Here is a 20,474-nt window from a genome sequence, read left to right as displayed (position 1 = left end):
AAAAAATATATTATCTCGTGATTAACATAAGCATAAGTGTAACTAGTAGTACACTGTCGCTTAAAAAAGTTGACAAGTTTTCATTCAATTGATTTAAAAAAAAAAAAAAAAAATTGTATCCTGTACGCTCTCATAAACGTCCCAGGAATTTTTCACTGTCAGAATTTTTTTTAGATTTGCTCGAATTAGGTTGTTGCCTATTCATGTTTACATTTTCCCTCCTAAATGCAAGGAGAGTGGCATTTAATGTGCGTCGTAAAAATATGCAAATGTTTTTACAGATATGTATTTTATATATATTTTTTTTTTTGTTGTTTTTTTGTACATAATATAAACTGCATGAAGTTTTGTTTTTTTTTTTTTTTTTTTTTTTTTTTTTCCTTATATTTAAGTATGCACTCCACATTCACACTTGTGATTTGTTTGTGAAGATTGAACAAATTGTAACCCTTGCTAATGTTTTTCATTGCGGCACTTTAACATGCAGGGGATATTAAAATATTACACAACCAGGAAAAATGTACAATTTGGATAAAAATGGGAATAACAAAAATACACAATATTTATATACCAAGTGTAAACCAAGTGCGTGCACGTGAAAAAAAAAAAAAAAAAAAAAAAAAAATGAACGGGTTTTAAGGGTAAAACATGCATAATAAAGTGACAGACTTTAGGAATACAGAACTTTTTCATTCAAAAAATGATAATTAAAGACTCACAGGATATAGTTACGGGATGTTCTAATGCGACATAAGTTTTTCTAATACCATTTATCACCCTTTACATTACACATGTTTTCCTACTTGTTCTTGCCATACAACAATATTCGCTGTAATATAGGAGATTAACATCATCGATGCACACGCAAAAGATTTCACTATTTCTTTGCAGAATGAATGAACTTCATTCAAAAATGTGTTTTCATTTTGTGTAAAAAATATTCATGTGGAAAAGTTCTAAATTTTTGTTATGCTTAGTACATGGTGTTTGCTATGCAAAATTCATGTGTGTCTTGTGAACGGAATACATCGAATGATCTTGCAAAAGCCCTGTTAGTTGCATGCATTTAGAGAAGTTAAATATATATATATATATATATATATATGCAAAAACAGAGGTATTTTTACGCGTGTGTTCGTTGCTTCTAATACACCTCACATTCGCACTAGGTGGCGTTAAGCGATGAAAGATATGTCCATAAATGTGTATTTTATATATACATTTTTTTTTTCTTTATAATTGTTCAGTCTAGTGTTATGGAAGTTGGACTAATGAAATTCCCCCTTTTTTATACGTATTTCACGATTTATATATGTATGGCGCACTCTCGAAAATGTAGAAATAATACATGCAGCTATCAAACATGTTGATATAATGAAAATACGAAGGAATAAATGTTAGTGGGCGAAAAGAAAAAAAATACGTGAGAAAAAAAAACTGCCCATAATAAATCTCTCAACTGTTTAAGCTATAAAAGTTTCCTCTTGTCTACCTTTTACTAATGAAATGTCGAAATATTATATATTAAAAAAAAATTGATAATTGGTGAAGGATGATTTTGTATGTTACCCTAGCTTCTTAAATTTTTAAAAGTCAAAAAAAAAATTCTTATAGTCTACATTGACACACTTTTTTCACATTTGTGGAGTTCGATTGTTTTTTTTTTTTTTTTTTTTTTTACGCACAACTTGGGTAAATTTTACCAAATTAATAAAATAATGATATATCTTTTTTAACCTTATCCTTTTTTTTCGTTACAGTTTAAATTCATTACAAAAGGTTTTGTTGCGCAATTATTAGTGTCTTTGTCTTACTCTCCTTTTAAATGAACACTACATATTTTTAATGAAGTGGATAAATGTTCGCTTTCCGAAAAAGTCAAAGTTACGATTTAAAGGGTAGAGGAAGGTAGTGTAATTGAGTTTTACGAAAGATTTACTTAAAAAATGTATATATTATATTTTTGCACCCACAAGTCTATACATATTCAAATGTGTTAATTAAAATACCTATACAACTGTTATATTTTGTAAATATAAACTTGGTGTGGTATTTTTTTTTTTTTTTCTTTTTTTGTGGTGACAACCAACATGGATGTGCATAGAAAATGGAGATTCATATCATATGTAATAGAACTATCTTATATTTTAATTTTGCAAAAAAAAAGTCATTATAGTTTAAAATTCTCTTTTAATTTGCTAATATGTGATATAACGAAGAAAGTATTTTCCCCCTTATGATCTTAAAGGGAGTGACCGTGAATACATATATACCTTTATTTCGAGTCACGATAAAAGAAAAAAAAAATAATGCATGTAAAAAATTATTCGTGCTTCCAGCATAACCATCGCACATGTTTTTGCATATCCAAAAATGTACCTACCTAGCTATACTACAACGTGTTTATGAAAATAAAAATAAAATTTTTTTTTTTCTTTTTTTATAGTGAATCTCTAAAATGAGTTGCACATTTCGTTTTTGTAAAGGAGAAAAAAAAAAAAAAAAAAAATATGAACAGGATTGGGTGTTATGACGCATAACTATAATAGCGCTGCTTGTTGGTATATCTCTGCACGTTAAATAAGCTACATTTTAGAAATTGTAAAAAGGGTGAAAGTGGGCAGCACGAGCCAAAGCTCTGAAACATTTGCCAATGCCATATGTACACGAATAAAAAGTATAATTCACAATAAGCCAAAAAGTTAATAAGTGACAATAAATATATTTTGAAAACGGGATATAGTATAGGCAAGTGCACAAGTTTGATAAAATCTTTATTTGAAAAGTTGAAAACAAAAAGGGGAAGAAGAAAAGTAAAAAACACTTAATAAAAATTAGTACAAAATTGATACAAAATAAAATAAACAAATGGAAGCTCTTATTTCAAACAGGGATGCACAAAACTATATTTGACAAGAACACAACAACGGGGTATTCGTAAAAATTTATCAATCGTGGTGAGAAATTTCGCTTTGGAAACTATCACACCTCTTTTCTTCTTTTATGCATATCAAAATCAAATAAAAGGAGCGAACATAAAAGAGACAGGAAAAGCATACATACAAGACTGTTTATATTTCCCCTGTAGGGGAAGGGTAATATGGAAACCAAGAAAGAAGTCCAGTGCTATGACAGCACGAACCAGTTGCAGAAAAATGAAAACTTTTTTAACTACTACATTAACCAGAAAATAATAAATGAAAATGAAGTGGACAGTTTTATGGAAATTATAAATAAAGAATTACCAATAACGTTTCGTGTTTTAAACAATAACAAGTACTGCAAGTTTATTCACGAAAATATAAAAAAGAAATTAGAACATTTATGTAAGGATAATTATGCTATAACAAAATTAAATGAAGAAGACCAGATGTACGAAATATATTTAACGAGATCCCAAATTAAGAAAGATGAAAATTATAAAAATTTATATAATTATTTAATAAATTTAAATGAAAGTGGGTATATATTTAGACAAGAATTGGTAAGTATGTTACCTGTGTTGTTTCTAAAATTAAAAGAAGATTTTTTCGTTCTAGATATATGTGCAGCCCCTGGCTCAAAGACAGCTCAAATAGTGGATTACATGCATCTCATTAAAAAAAAAAGTATTAAAAATTATTTGATTCGGAAATTTATTGAGAAGAATTCTTCTCTTTTCTGTAATCCTCATGAGGGCATTGACGAATTTCGTGACAGTGTATGTGCAGAGGATTCATGTGAAATGGAGTACTCCTTCGGTCATGAAGAATGTAGCAACAGAAGCAGCTTGAATAGCAGCGTGAAGGGCAGCCTGAACAAGAGAAAACAGGGGAATCATGAATCTGGTGAGAGAAACGAATTGTATAGAAGCCTGAATAACATACTAGATGGTAACGAGTACGACAATAAACTTTTTGAATACATTCTAAATACAGACAACAATTTGTATGAGCACTACAAGAAACTAATTTCGAATAATAACCCCAATGGAGTTGTCGTTGCAAATGATGCAAACTTTAAGAGATGCTGTATGTTGTTTCATCGATTAAAAAATATACATAGCAGTTGTTTAGTGGTAACAAATAATAATGCCATTAATTTCCCTTATATTTACATAAAAGATGAGGATGGAAATAGCAGTGAGAAGAGATACTTCGATTCGGTTTTATGTGATGTCCCATGCAGCGGTGATGGTACATTGAGAAAAGACAGAAATATATGGTTAAATTGGAATCCATTTAATGCCTACAATTTATTTCAAATGCAAGTAAATATTTTAAAAAGATCAATAGAATTGACAAAAGAAGGTGGTCATATTGTTTATAGTACGTGTTCATTAAATCCAATTGAAAATGAGGCAGTTATTTGTGAAGTGTTCAATTCGTTAGATAATAGAAATTGCTTAAAATTAATCAATATTCAAAATGAACATATAAATAAATTAAATTATAAAGAAGGATTAACCAAATGGAAGGTGTTAATGGATGACCATTGGTTTGATACATATGAACAATATTGCAATTATTTAAAAACTAAGGAAAGCGGAAAATATAAAAAAATTTATGACAAAATACAAAATGGAATGTTTGCACCGCAGGAGAAATTTATCCATGATATTAATCTAAAATATGTGAAACGTTTTTTTCCTCATCATTACAATGCGGGAGGCTTTTTTATAGCAGTTATAAAAAAATGTGGAAAGCTACAATGGAAGGAAGAAAAAAAAATAAAAAATAAAAAATATACTAACTCGAACAAGTGCTCTATGTCACACAAAGTCACAGACAGTCTGAAAAAAGAGGAAAAAGACAAATACAGGAAAAAGTACAAATATAGAAGAAACAGGAAAAAAAAAAAAAAAGAGGAGAAGGACGAAAATGGTGATTTTATTCACTTGAACGAGATAAAACCAGATGTCAATGAAAAAGAACAAAAAGTTTATGTTTCAGACGGTTTAGTTCACATTTCTGATTATTTTCCTGAACCGCTTATGCAAAATCGAGAGGTACAAAATTACTCCCGAGACAGTAACTCAAACATAATAAGTAACAACAGAGATTTGATAGCCCAAAACTGTGAGGAAGATAACTACAATGTAATAGATATTGACGATGTAATGACAAGTTACAATGTGGTAACGAGTAACGAAGTTATGAATAAATATAATCTGATAGATAATGATGATTTGACAAGCAATTATAACATGATAGACAGTGATGATATGGTAAGAAATTCAAACCCAGTTGTCAAATCCAATGAAGTGCAGGGTGCAGATATAATAAGTGTCATTAATAAGAGAAGTGAAGAGGAGTTAAAGAGGTACCTAGGGAACGATGATAGCAGAGCTTTGGAATGTAAATTAGAAGAAGTAAATAAAGATGGAGTGGTGGAGGATGAAGCAGAAGTAGAGAGAAAAACCCAATCGAATGTGGATGATAAAACAGACGAAGAAAGAGTAGAAGAAAGAAAAAGAGAAAAGCACAAGATGATCAAACAACAAGAATACATAAGCCTAGATTATTATGAAAAATTATTGCCAACGAATGATATACTAAAAAGAATAAAAAATTATTTCAATTTAAATGATGATTTTTTATTCATTAAAAATAATTTATATATCCATCTAAAGGATGATTGTAATTTTACCAAGTTGTCAATCAACGAAAGAATAAACGTGAACATTAAAAAAATCAATTTAGTTAGTAAGTATACAAAGGATATATTAGAATGCTACACAAAAATAAAGTTAAAAATTATTAGTGCTGGTATAACAGTTATTCAGATTGATAAGAATAAAAATAACGCGATGGAAAATTATTACAGAATTAATTATAGTGGCTGTCTAAACTTTTTGCCATTTTTTAAGGATGTAGACGAGTTCTTGTTGAATAGGACTTATAGAGATGAAACTATTAAAAATTATTTTTCACCAGTTTATGAAAATGAAAACAGGGTATTTAACTTTGAAAGCTACATGGAACAATTGATTGGTGAGAGGAAGAGTACTCTGTCGAAAGGCATTTCAAGTAAGGAGAGAAAAGAGGTGAAAGAAGTTTTAGCTAAATTGGAGATACAGAACGAATCAGAAAAGAAAGAAGAGACGGAAGAGGAAAACAATGTAGGTACAATTTCAAATAATCAGATATCAAGTGAATCTGAACATAATGTAAAAAATAAAATATATGTAGATAATCATCATGAAGGAGAGACCCACCCAGAAAGCCATACCTGTGAAGGAAACACAGAACCAAACGGAAATATATACAAGACAGTATCGAATGACCAAGAAAATGGGAATAATGTAAATACCATTTGGGTGAAGAGTGATGCCATACTAGACCTTATAAAAATAGATAAATCTAGAATAAATAACATAACCAATGATACTATTAGGCAGACTGCAAAACTGATGAAATATTCTCCGAACATTTTACTAACACTAAATAGAAATAAGCAAATTTTGGCAATTCCCTCAAGCAAAGGAAATTTGTATGTAGACATTAGCATTGATAAGAACTCCATCATCATGCTACCATACGTCTTAAATTAATTATCTACCACATTTGCAATGGCTTGTAAACCTGTCATTTTCTTTTGAATTCATTTAATATATTGTCTTTTAAAAAGGAAAAACGTGTTCGACATATTAGCACAACATAGTGTTCTTAAATGAACATATTATAAATGTGACATATGTTTTAAGCAATAACATAACTCTTTGTCCCAATAGATTACACATTTTTTTTTTTTTTAATGATGTTATCTCTTTAATTATGTGTGAACAAGTTGTATTCTTCTTTGCTACATTTTAAATTATTTGCTTTGCATTTTTAATTCTGTGTGCATGGATACGCATTCGAATTTTATTTTTAATTTATTTTTTTTATCTCTTCATTTTGTTCCACGCATAAGGCGAGAAAAATAATCAATTGGCATTTACAACTTTGCAAAAATGTTTAAACAGTTACAGCTTATTTAATGTTATGTTTGTTTTGTAACGGCAAAAAATTGGTACGAAAAAAAAAAAATTCAACAAATGCTGGTGTAATGACCACAAACAATTTTTCCTTCGTAAGAAGTGTTTTTTTTCTTTTTTCGCTATGATTCTCTAAAAAAGAAAAAAGGAACTTTTCCCGCCCAAAAAGAAAAAAAAAAAAAAAAAAAAAAAAAAAGTCGAAAATGAGATACAAAGGGCAAAAAAGATACATATACCTTTGGAGTAAACTGTAGAACAGAATGTGTACAAAACTGTGTTAGAAAATGACGCAGAATTTAATGAACAATTATGTCGTTTTGAGAATATGGATGTTTGGTGTGGTTCCATACATGTGTGCTCGTTTGCTTCTTTTTGCATCTGTCTCTCTGTCTATGCTTGTCCGTGTCTGTCTATCTTTCTATCCTTTTGTCTCACCCTTTGAGAAATCCTAACATATACTACTTCGTCTTCGGGAACTACTGCGCCCGACTCACTTACTACTGTTGATGAACATTTCCTCATTCACGTCATCCTCACTATTTATGACATTGTAGAAATTGTCCACTGAATATCGCAGTTTTATGGGTCTACGTTTCTTGTTTGATGCATCTACATTTGAGAGTGATTGTTTAACTTGGCCTGTTTTTACAATATCATAGGATATTGTTTTAGAATTTTTAAAATTTTGAATAACGCTAGTAAGTTTTTTGGGGTCAATATGAGCCTTTTTTTTTAATCCCTTGTTGATACTATTCTGATTTGGGGAATTTTTTACTTGTTCCTTTTTTGCTAAGGTATTTTTTGCGGCCAATTTTTTTTTTAAATCGTGCACCGAATTTTTTTTGGAGGCATTAGCTAGATCTTCACCCAAATGTTTTTTTCTTGTTTTTTCAAGGGATAATGATTTTTTTTTTTGCTTTACTGAATTTTTCTCTATACCTCCCTTAGAATTCTTCTTTATAATGTTCTTACTGGAGTTGTTTGACACATTTCCATACTTGTTATGGATTGCTTTGTTGTCATTTGGGTAATACTCCACTGTATGTTGGACTATACGGGCATCAGTTTGGGAACCGTTTACTAGATTCACCTCTTTTTCAGGTTCTTCGCTTTTTATTTTTTTCCATAAATTTTCCTTGTACTTTGATTCGAATGAGAAACTGGAATTTATGTGAAAAGGTTCGTAAAGAGGCATGATATTTTTAACAGCTGTATTGTTTTTTATAATTGTCTCATCATTGAATGAAGTGGTGACCGTTGTGTTATTATTTTTCCTTAGGTTGCTTTTTGTTAAATTTTTTTTTATTTCATAATTGGAATCATGCGTATTGTTCCCTGTCTTTAAGGGTATTTTTGTTCTATTTTCTTTTTTCCCCTTTGAAATAGCCTTTTTTTCAGACATGCTGAAGGCTTTGAATGCTTTGAACGATTTTACATTTTTCATGCCTCTTTTTTCTGAGTTGTATATATTGCTTGAATTCGCGTCAGCATTAGTTAAGGTCCTTCGCATACGTTCTGTGTTGTTGTAAAAGGTAGAACTGATATTACTCTCTTTGAGTCCACTCGCACTAGTGAGATAAATATCGTCGCTTAAGTTGGTATTTATGTAGTCAATATTAAAGTCTTGTTCTAACATTTTCAAATTGTTAATTTTTTTTTTCAAAAAATATTTTTTTCTATAACTTTTTGTTTTATTCATTTCGCGATTAACTTCATTATTCATTTCATTCCAGTTGTAATAGTTGTACTCATCATTGAATCCATCATCTGTAAATATTTTTACATCATCAAACTTAAGACCATTATCTGATAAGTTTTGCAATTCTTCAAAATCTTTATTTTCGTTGGTTTCATAGATCTGTTCACTAGTATCTCGTATGTGTTTACATTCATTAGAATAATTCTTATGTTCCGTAACTTGAACACTTGACATATTCCGTTTTGATAATTTCTTTTTTTTTCTTTCCAAATTTTTGTAATTATTAGAAAAAATATTATCATGAAGAGTGTCATTTCCTTCAGTTCTCCTCCTGATGGTTGGGAAAACATCACCCTGTTCTATTAACTCGATAAAAGATTCTTGTGTGTCTGTTTTTATATTTTTCATAACTTCCTCATGTATACTTTTGTATTTGTACTCGTTTTTTCCTTTATGTAATTTTAAAGGGGAATGTGTTTTTTTTTCAGAATTGAATTGTTTTTTATGTTTCTTTTTTCCTACATTTTCGTATTCACTTGATGAAATAATAGAATTTGAATTTTGTTCAAAGATATCTTTTACGAAATTTGATATTTTGGATGCGTCATCACTATCTTCTGTGCTAGCAGTATCTATGCATGTATTGTATTTTTTGAAAGAACAATTATTTTCTTCAATATGCAAATTTTCAGGTGACCATGAATAAGTTTTAATGATGCTGTTAAAATGTTGGATGTAATTTGAGTTATTAAAAATATTATCGCTATTGTTTATAATCTTACCCTTTATGGGATAATGGTTATATTTTTTTTTTCCTTCTTCCTTTTCTTCATTTATGTGATTGTAACGATTTTTATATAAAAATTCTGATTTCGTTATGCAGTTTTCATTTTCGAAATCACTTTCAGTTCTTTTCGAATTTTCTAAATTAATAGATGTTTCCTCTGTGACTGCTAATTTTGCGTTGTATTTGAGTGTTCTCTTGTCCTTTCTCTTCATTCTATTTTTGTGTGTATTTCCATCAATGCAATAATCATAACCTATATCTCCATTTCCTTCTATGCCCATGTCTATTTCATCTTCATTTTGATTTTCATTTTTTTTTTTTCCTTCTTTGGTAGCATTACTGTCATTATAGATGTTTTCTCCGTCTCGTTTGCTATTGATTCCGCTTTCTCCTATCTCCATGGGATACTGCTGATACAGATTGTTAGTTTTCTTCTTGTACTCATTCGTCTGACCATTTTCGACTTGATACAATTCTATACTACTTGAGCCCTCCGATTTATTATTACCTTTTAAGTGGTTATTCAACAAGTCTTTTTTTGTGTCCATGGGAGTTTTACTTGACATAGAAGAAGAGCTCATTCCCGTAAAAGAATTGCTTGAAGCACTTCTATTTCGATTGTATAATTTCCTCTTATATAAGGAAGAGAATAGAGTCCTGGATGCTTCTGATTCGTTATATATCAGCATTTTCGTAACATTGTTATTGTCAGACTGAGGAATATTCATATTATTGTCTTCTTTTCCAGCATTATCAAACGTATTTTCATTCATTTTTGTACCGTTGTTACATAGGTTTATTTTATTTTCCTGCACGTAAGATGTTTTGGCGAATTGTTTGCCTTGCTCTTCGGTGCTCTCTTCGTCAAGCGATTCTTTCTTCGCTTCGTCAAGAGAATCATTCTTCGCTTTGTCAAGAGATTCCTTTTTCGCTTCGTCAAACGATTCTTTCTTCGCTCCGCCATAGGTTTTCCCTTTCGAATGATCCTTTTCATTTATGCCACTTCCGGCAATGTTACCGTCTGCAATTTTTGAATTATCATAAATTTCATAATTCATAAAATTCTTTTGTGCATAATTTTCCTCTTTAACATGTTGTTGTTCTTGTTGTTCTTCTTTTTTTTTATAAGTACGTTTATCCAAGTAGATATATGTGGCGTTTTCTTCATTTGGACTGACTTCACCTCTGTTTACTACCCCGCTGTGTGTATTACCATGGTGATTGCTTACCTTATCTGAACCGTTCATGTTTTTTCTCACGAAATAGTTGTTATTATATTTCGTTTTTACCTCGTCGTGGAGTTTTGAATAATCAGAATTGTATGAAATGAGTGAAACTGCATCGTGATATTGATCCACTTTTTCCTTTTCTTCATTTGTTTTATCATCAAGGTTATGACTTCTCTTATCACTTTTTTCGTTGCTAACATGGCTATGCTTATCTAGTACCATTGTATTATTTTTAACCTGTCCATGGATGTAATTTTTTTTATCTTTTGAACTAGTTCCATTCATTGTGTCATTAATTACGTTTGAACCATGTTTTTCGTACACACTCTGATTTTCGTTATATGTTACTCCTTTATTGTTATACTCATGTATTCTTCTTTTCATATTGTCTATATCTGTTATACTTTTATAAGCAAAGGATTCATAAAATACATCACTACCAATTAGTAGTCCTGTTAAATCATTATCTGTGGATGAACTACTATCTGATATTTTGTTTTGAAAGCCATAGCTTTCGTTAAAAATATTTACATCTGGTTGATAAATATGGTTTTGATTTGCATTTTTTAACATTTCTAAACTTCCTGAACAATTCTTTTCATCGGATGGGGTAAAATCTTTATTCTCTTCCGAGTTATCAATATTTTGTAAAACTAAGTTTAAATCTGCCTTTTTAATTATGTTTTCTTTTTCCTCCATGGAATGATGGTTCCTATTTTCCATTTTTTTTTTCAAATGACAAAATGTTTCATCTTCTTCTAGATTTTCAAAATTGTTTATGCTGTAAAAAATATCACTATTTGCTTGTTTCTGAGTATATTCATTAGTAAGTTTACCCTTTCGTTCTTCTATTTTTTCTCTCTCCCCATTAGAACTGCGTAACTCTTGGAGCATATTTTTTTCCTTATTTAATTCGAACATCATTTGTCCGTTTCGATCTCTAGAATTATAGCCGATTACCCCATTGGAGTTACGAGGTACATAGGGACTAATGAAATTTATCGAATTAGAGTTGAACTGGTGCTTATTAATTTCCAACCCTAGCATATTTTTCTGTATAAGTGTGTCATTTTTTATTGTTTTCAGATGTGTTCCTTTTGAGATACTATTTTCCACTTTGTTTTGCCCTTCCTCCTGTTTATCGCTATAATCAATGTAGTAATATTTGTCTTGTTTATAATTATCATAATTAAATCTAGATATATCTTCTTTCTTTTCGCTCTTCTTATACGACAATTCGGACGATGCTTCTAATGATTCTTTTGTCTTTTCTAGATGTTCTTCCAGCTTCGTGTTATTTGTATGCTTCTCTTTCAAGACAGCGCTTTTAACTAACCGATTGCTGTTTTCCAACATGTATGTATTGAGGAAATTTACTATATGAGCATCATAAAAATTGGAATGGAAATCATCCTTTGTGATTTTGTCTTTCTCCTTTTGCAGTTTTTTTTCGTTATAAAAATCTAAGTGTATGGTTCGCACTTTTTTTGTATTGTTGTCCATTGAGTGTTCCATAAATTCGTTCTTCATTTCGTTGTTCTCTTTATAGGTATCTGAATTACTAGTGTCTCCGCTCATGTTTTCTTTTGCTTTATCAAAAAGTACTTCGTTATATATGCTAAGATTACATGGGTTGCTATTTTCCAAATATTTGTTGATAAATTCGAGTAGGAATGTGTCATTCAGTATACTATCCTCGACATCTACATTATTTGAGGATGAAGATAAATATTTTTTCAAATCTTTTATAAGATCTTGCGTGTCAAGGTTAAAATTACTGTTCGTTTGATGAGAACTGGAGAATATATGTGAACCATTATTTTTCTCTTCCACATTTTTTGTACAAATTTTTGCTGAATCAATATTCCTAGAAGCGTTGTAGCACACTTGGCTACTATACATGTAGTGTTTTTCTACTGAGGGTATGTCTTTTGATATGTCGTTTACAGCATTAACATTTACATCTACAATTTGATGATTAATTTTTTTATTTTCTTTTTCTTTCCACTGGTGTATAGATATCTCTTTACAAATATTATCTTTGTATTTTTCTATTTTGATATTTTTTTCTGTTCCCCCATGTTTGTATTCGTCATTAGCTGTTGCTTGATATTGAGAATATTGCATCACTTTCCTTACAGAATTGTTATTCTGGTTGTTTTCACTAAGAAAAAAATTATTTTTCATATTGTTTGCAATCTTTGATTCAGCTCCAGTTTTTTTATATTTTTCTTCTTTTCTTTCCATTTTATGCTTATCCCGAAGGAGTGCATTATTAGAGTTTCCTTTATAATTAGAATTTGCCTTATCATCTATTTTATCGTTATTTTGAATATGTATCTCCCCCTCAATTATATCATCCTTCGATTTTCTTTGTTCTATATTGCAATATATATCTCCTATTTTTTCAGAGTTTGAATTCTCCCTTTCATAGGTTCTGCTGATACTATTACTACATGAAGGGCTATTCTTTCCATTGGTATGTTGTGTCCATTGGTTTGCTTTTCCTCCTTGTCCTTTTTCTACATTTTTCAGATTGGATAAATACCCTTTATCGATGAATGCAAACTCCTTATGCATGTTGAGTACGTGTCCACCATCAGTTGCGTAAAAATTAGCAAAATGTTCGGAGATGTTATTCAAGTTTTGTGTCTTACTTAAATGATCATCCTTTTGATTATGTAAAACTAGAAAATTGTTTTTTTCATGAATTTTATTTTTTCTCTTATTTTGATCTTCGTTGTTTTCCGTACCATTGCTACTGTTGGAACTCGTTTTCATGTTCATACTTTCATCATCTGAGGAGGTGCAATGAATTTTACTTAAAATCGTATTGCTATACATTTTTTTTTTTTTTTTTTTTTTTTCATTCTTTAAATCGTTGTATATGTATTCATTAAGTTCACTGTATGACAGCTGGCTCGTATCTGTTTTGCTTTTTTTTCTTAAACATTCAATGCTGTTCTTGGATTTATTCTTAATTGTATTAAGTTTATTCATGCATTGTTTCTTCCCTTCATTTGTGTGTATTTTGATTAATGCATTGGTGTCATATAATTTTTCATGTTTGTCTTTCCCATTTTCGTAATTCTCTTTCATATATTCTTCCCCTTTTTGGATTTCTGCTTTTTCTAATGTATCCGAAAGGTAATGATTATTATGCAAGTTTCGTTTTTTTAGATACATTTCCTTCTTCTTTGTATTAATTATTTGTTTGGCTAAATGTTCTCCATTTTTTTGAGTACTTTCAAGTTCGAAGTTATGATTTGGTGAGTTTCTACCTTCCCCGTTAGCTGCCTTGCTCAGTTGTTTTTCATCACATATAGTTTTTTTAATATTGGAATAAATTTCTTCTATATTTTTCAAAGAATTTATCTGTTCCTCATCCTTCTCTCCACCTTGTTTAAAGCTATTATGTTGCATATTATTATCTCTGGTTGACACAAAATTTTTAATGAAGTTGCTCAAAATTTCGTCAAAATGTTTTATGTCTGTCGAATCTGCATCTGAATCGTTTTGCATTTGTACGTTTACATCGTCCTTATTTAGTAAGACACTTTCTTTGGCCAATTCGTTTTGCTTATTTTGCATGATCAGCGATTCTGCATAATTTAGCAAGTCGTTCAAATCAAAATTTTCACATTGATTTTTAGGAGAGTATGTAGGGTTGATATTTATTAAATCTTCGTGTGTCTGTCCGCGTGTCTGTTCGAGAGTGATTTTCCCCATAGTTTGTTTTTCCCCTTTAAAGACACCATTTTGTATAGACCCATCTGAACTGTCACGATCATATGGAACCATTTTTTTTTCAATACTAATGGAACAATCCATCCTCTGCACACAGTTCTGTGAAATATTTTCTACAACTATCTGATCCAGTTGTTCAATTAAATCTGGAATAAACCTTGATGGGGGTAGAGTCATTTTTTCACATGTTAATTCGCTCCCATTGTGTTCATGGAGCGAAAAGAGGAATTGCTTTATGCTGATGTCATCTAAGTATGGTTGTGTTTTTTTTGAATTAATTAAATAAAAACTTTCCATATCGGTATTGATATCAGCTAAAAAGTTATTTATAATTCCATTTAAGGAATTTATATTATATATATCTTCAGTAAATAAGTTTGATCCCTTTACAGATGAAAAAGATTTCTTAATCGTGTTCACTATACTTTTATTACTACTTAATACTTGACTAATATCAAACAATTTTACGTCTTCTTGTTTTTCCAAGGTTGTATGATTACTTTTTATGAAATCATGTAATGAATTTGAATTAGTGAAAAGATAATAAAAATCGTTATTCATTTTTTTATAATCTAAATTTTTACATTTTAACCATTCTTTATATACTCTTCCGATAATACCTGGATAATAGTACCAGAATATATTCTCTTCCTTTTTGCTACTTTTATCATCATTTGGAAATTTTGACGCAGTGGGAAATATTGGAATGTTCATGTAATCATTGTTAAAGTTGCTAAATAGGGAATTTCCTTTTTCATATTTTGTGTTTGTGTCTGAATTTAGTATGAACATTGAGTAGCATTCACTTAAATCCTCTTCAATTGTGTTCAGCAGATCCGTGCATATTGGCGCATTGTTTATCAAACAATTTTTACATTTTGATAAATTTCTGGATTTATTTACGTTTTCATTCTCTTTTTCGTATTCATTTACTAATCGTGGACTTGTACTCAATTGGCTGATAAAATTTGTATTCATGTAATGGGAGCTGTTTTCTTCGAGGGATGATGAGGTGGCATTTTTTAGTGAGTCTATTTGGGGGGATAATGTATCAAGAGGGATTGACTCTGCATTGTCCTCACAAATAGGATGAGATAAATTAACCGATGATACGTTATTACTATTCTTTTCTAGAAGATATTTAGAATTTGAATTTACAACTGATCCATCGTTCATTATATCTCCTTCATTTAGACCATTTTTTCTATTATCACAAGGATTACCTCCTTCAAGTAACTGGATTATTTTCATGAAGAACTTCCTTTTATTTAAGTAAAATATGAGCTCATCATAATTTTCTAACAACACATCTATTATGTATGTATATTTCGAGTGAAATAAGGATGCTGAAGAATATATATCATTTTCACAATGGGTAAGGTAAAGATCATGATTCATTAATGGTTTACTTTGAATATTCTTATTCCTGCTTCTTTCCTCCTTAATGAGTGACAAATTCTTTAACAAAAAAGGGGTACGTTTATATGCATTATTCTTGTATTTATTCCTATATCGTGCTTTATTTTGGATGATATGGGCATCATCATCAGTGTCATTGTAATTACTCAGACATTCGGATGATTCTCCGTTTATGCTTAGTATGAAATCTTCAACATGATTATTGTTTTCGTGTTTTGGGTTACTTGATCGTTTTGTTCCTTTGAAATTTTTTGGATTCCCCATTTTTCCCCTATATATTCGATCACCCATGGAGATTCTTCTTTCTTTGTGCTTCCCCAATGAATGCTTCAATTCGGTTACTGTATTTAATAAGAGATGTTTATACAAATGAAGCTCATCGTACATGTACTTGTCCATATCTATATTTATTTTTTTGATGCTTTTCTTCTGAATATTTAGAATTTTGTTATTATCGTCTAGGCTTAGCACATACTTTTCTCTGACAAAATGGATTTCTCCCATGTTCTGGATGTTCCCATTTTTACATCTATCATTTTGCATATTATTCTGATCACTTTCATCATCATTGTGCCCATTCGCACTCTCGTGATTATTCCAGCTATCGTGACCACCCTCAATACTTGCAGAGTGAGGAAAGATACTCGAGTAGTATGCTGATCTTTGGGAAAAGCACTTGGACAAAACATTTGTATATGAAAAGAAAATATAAAAAATGTATAACAAATGAAGAACCAAAAAAAAGATAAGAAATACCATGTAGAAGAGATATATCTTATTATGCAATTCTTGTAATCCATCAGATGGAATATCTACAATTTTGGCCATTGTGATATTCTTTGTTAAAGATGCACTAGCTATAATTGTGTTTGTTATAATCATAACTGTCTGGAATATCAGTGTTGCTATGCTACTGTATTTGCGAAGGGAATAGGTAAGAACACTGCTCGAAAATAAAATGGAAGAAATAATAATGAATAGTGTATCCTTTAGACAGATAAATATGCAGAAAAATGCCAATATGCCAAAAGTAAAGAGGATTCCTATATCTAGAAAATTAAAAAAGGTAACTATATGATGATATACCCAGATATGTCTTTGTCTGAATTTCTTTACAGATCGTAATGAAAACATATATATAAATAAAATGGAAGCATAAACTAGACATATGATTGTTTCTAGGATTAACAGTTTCCTGTTCGTGTTAGCGTTTGTGATATCAATTTGTGCGTTGCTAGGACCATGAATATCCTTATATTTTATGTTAGAAAAGGAATATGCAGTGGCGACGGAAATGAAAATAATTGCAATAATTGAATTTAACAAAGCCATGTTTGATCGGCTATATTTTAACTGTATCGATATTATCAATAGCAAGGTGGACAGTAATGCTCCAACACATTCATTCATAATGGAAAATATAATTAACAAACAGAAGAACATGCAACTAAAAAAACAATTAATATCTTTCATTTGGAATAACATTGATAAATATTGCTTTTTGTTTGATTCCTTATACAATTTGAATATCCTTTTCATTGTGCAATTTATTTTTTCATTTATTTTTTCTATATTTTCTTGACATTTCTTCTTAGACAAGTGAATACCAAAAATGTTCTTTTTTTTTTTTTTTTTTTTTAAAAAATTTACATGGGAAACATTAGTACTAAATGTTTGTTGTCTTTTTTCGACCCATTCATCATTTTTTATTTTATTCATTATCTTCATGTTATGTTGATCATGGTTAAATAATTTATCATGGTTTCGTAGAATTTCATTTGTAACTTTATTACACTCTTCTTTCTTATCATATAGACTTATTCTTTCTTCATTTTGTTTACTTCCTTTTATTTCATCCATTTGTCTATCTTCTTTAGTGGCACTGCTAGAATGATCAGTCCGCCCTTCAACCACATGTTTATTTGTTTTTATATTATGAAGAGATCTGTCATTTTTCAAACTATCCACATTTTCATAACTCGAATTGGTTATACTTCTCATGCTGCGTTTTCACCGATTTTTCTACCTACACACCGTTTGCTTTACTTATATATCTAAAATAGGAGAATATATACATGTGTATATAGTACCTTTGTGGAGTGTTAGGGAATCTTTTTTTTTTTTGAATGCTCAAATGGGATCTTTGTAATTTCTTGTTAAAACAATGTAAACATACAGGAGTACCGATGTACTCACTGTGAAAGTAGTCACAAATATATTGAATAAAACAGGGATACACACATAATTTATATGCATGAAATTTTGGGGAATAAGAAATAACATACGATTAGGGATGTTGTTCACGTGAAGAACAGTCTTAGTTTGTCAGTACGTACACACAACGTAGACACACACATCCATATAAAGAATACAAAAATGGCTAAAAAAAAATTTACAATTCTGCGCCAATATATTTGTACATAAGGAAGCTTTCTCTTTGTCTTTAAAAAAAATTAAGGAAAAGACAAAAAAAAGGGATATCCTTTTCTTTAACAAAATATTATGATACCAGTAAATGTTTCAAGTAAAGTACGGAGAAAATATATACACAAACACAAGGAAGTGTACTACATAAAATTTTACACAAAAAAAAATTAATTTGTCACAATTGTCACAAGCTTATTGCTTTCCTATTTCCTCACGTTTAAAAAATTTGGGAAATTAGGAAAAGGGGAACAAACTAACAAAAATATGGAACAATAATGTGAAGAAAAAAGAAAGACATGACGCCCATAATACTTCTTAAAAATCGAAATTAACGAAATATTTGCCAATTTCATAGAGTCCTAACAAAAGTAATACAAATTTTGTCAGTGCTATTTTTTTTTTTTTTATTTGCCTATCTGTGCATACTTTCATGCGCAAAACGAGAATTTTTTTTTTCTTTTTAACATTGTAACGAAATTTAAATTTTTCTTCATTTTCTTTATTCTATTGTGTATATGCAAAAAATAAAAAAAAATAAAGAAAATAAGAACAATATGTGAGAAATTTGTTCTATTCAACAAGAATTAACAAACAACGATATCGTATTTTTTTTATTTTTATTTATTTATTTTTTTTTTTTTTTTTAATTCTGTGTGCGGAACAGAGGTGTATGTTTTGAAAAGTTTTGCGTATCCATTTGGATAAATATATATGTGCAGGGTGAATTTTACGAAGATAATGCAGGGCAACATGCCTTTGTATTCGTTTTGTTCTTTCCATATTCCTTCCATTTGTTCTATTACTGTCACTGTCACTGTTTCTATTTTTTTTTTTTTTTTTTTTTTTTTGGTTAAACGAATTATTTCTCCTCCTAAAAAACGTTTCAACAATTGTTCTGTTTAGCTATTTTAGATAAAAGAAATACCTGTTATTTTTAAAAATGCAATACATAAGGAGGGGAAAACCTATACACACATGTGTACTTCGCATAAAGCACAAATATACACATCATATTTTTTTTTTTTTTTTTTTTTTTTAAATTCTGTCCCGTTTTAAGAATACAAATTTAGACGATTTAAAGTGATTCTAACTACACCTCATGATTGCAAAGTAATGCGTCTTGTATGTGCTTCTTTGGGATTGCAACAAAAAAATTCATTGTCTTTTGTGTGGGAAAAACACGAAATGTTGGTTAAAGAAGTGGACATATGCTAACTGGGGTATATACATATTTACACACAGGTGATAGCATACATGAACACAATATAGGTGAACAACTTGTCATTCCTCTAAAAGCGTACAAAAAAAATAAAAAAATAAAAAAAAGTTAAAATAGGAACTTTTCGTGGAGAACATCATGTATTGCTCAAAAAATATTCAACCTAGTTTACATTTTTTTTATATACACAAAGTATAGAAATTATACAGAAAGTTGTAATTCAATTTACCCCTTTTTATTTTGTAACAGCCATGCTTATGCATAATGGACCATCTTACCCCCCCCCCCCCTCCCCTCACTTTCACCCCACAACGTGTATGTATATATGAAACATGCATAATCAACAATAGTATCGTACAAAGTTACTGAAAACTTAACAAATGGGTGATGAAGGATAGCCTATGGGAGGTGAGAAAATCTAATGATTCCTCCAAAGCAAATAGTGTCAATTATTCTTAAGGCTATATTTCGCCTAATTCGCTGAATAATTTAATATTCTGATTTAACGAAATTGTAGAAGCAAATCTTTAAACGAAATATATATGTTAAATATAAAAATGAGAAACGGACACATTTATTGTGTGATAAAAGAAAAAAAAAAAAAAACCTTTGTAATATTTGCAGCCCTTGTAAAGCTTTGCGTGCATTTTCAGCAACTGCAAAAATGATAGTAGCAAAATTAGTGGAAACCGTACAATAAGTTTTACGAAAACAGACTTTTGCATTTTTGAAAAATTCACATTTTTATTTATTCATAATATTGTAGCAGCCCTTTTTTTTTTTTTTTTTTTTTTTTTCTTTTTATGAAATCTTTCTGTGTTCACTTAAAAAATGTTAACTTGTAGTAGGTTGCGAACATTTCCTTGCAATATCTCACATGTAAAGATAGGCATGATCGAATGTAAATGTGGAATCGAAAAAATGAAATCTTCAATAAAATTTTCCCCTGTACTTAGTTGTACTGCCATATAATAGGCATCCTATTGCAC

General features: G+C 29.9%; 2 protein-coding genes across 2 annotated transcripts; one reads left to right on the top strand and one right to left on the bottom strand.

The window, feature by feature from the left end:
- Positions 1 to 3,100: 3,100 nt before the first annotated feature.
- On the top strand, positions 3,101 to 6,532 carry PGO_010250 (hypothetical protein, conserved; the record flags this gene model as incomplete). Its single annotated transcript, XM_028685669.1, has 1 exon — positions 3,101 to 6,532. One exon carries the CDS (start codon positions 3,101 to 3,103, stop codon positions 6,530 to 6,532), a length of 3,432 nt encoding a protein of 1,143 aa, XP_028541470.1.
- Positions 6,533 to 7,448: 916 nt separating this feature from the next.
- PGO_010240 (hypothetical protein, conserved) lies at positions 7,449 to 17,840 on the bottom strand (the record flags this gene model as incomplete). The annotated part of the gene is made up of 1 exon (XM_028685668.1): positions 7,449 to 17,840. The coding sequence occupies one exon, from the start codon at positions 17,838 to 17,840 to the stop codon at positions 7,449 to 7,451; it is 10,392 nt and encodes a 3,463-aa protein (XP_028541469.1).
- Between the last annotated feature and the right edge of the window lie 2,634 nt (positions 17,841 to 20,474).

This window comes from Plasmodium gonderi, assembly GCF_002157705.1.
Source record: "Plasmodium gonderi DNA, contig: Chr01, whole genome shotgun sequence".
Classification (NCBI taxonomy): domain Eukaryota; phylum Apicomplexa; class Aconoidasida; order Haemosporida; family Plasmodiidae; genus Plasmodium; species Plasmodium gonderi.
The sequence above is the reverse complement of the archived record's forward strand: the minus strand, read 5'-3'. Positions and strand labels throughout refer to the sequence as shown.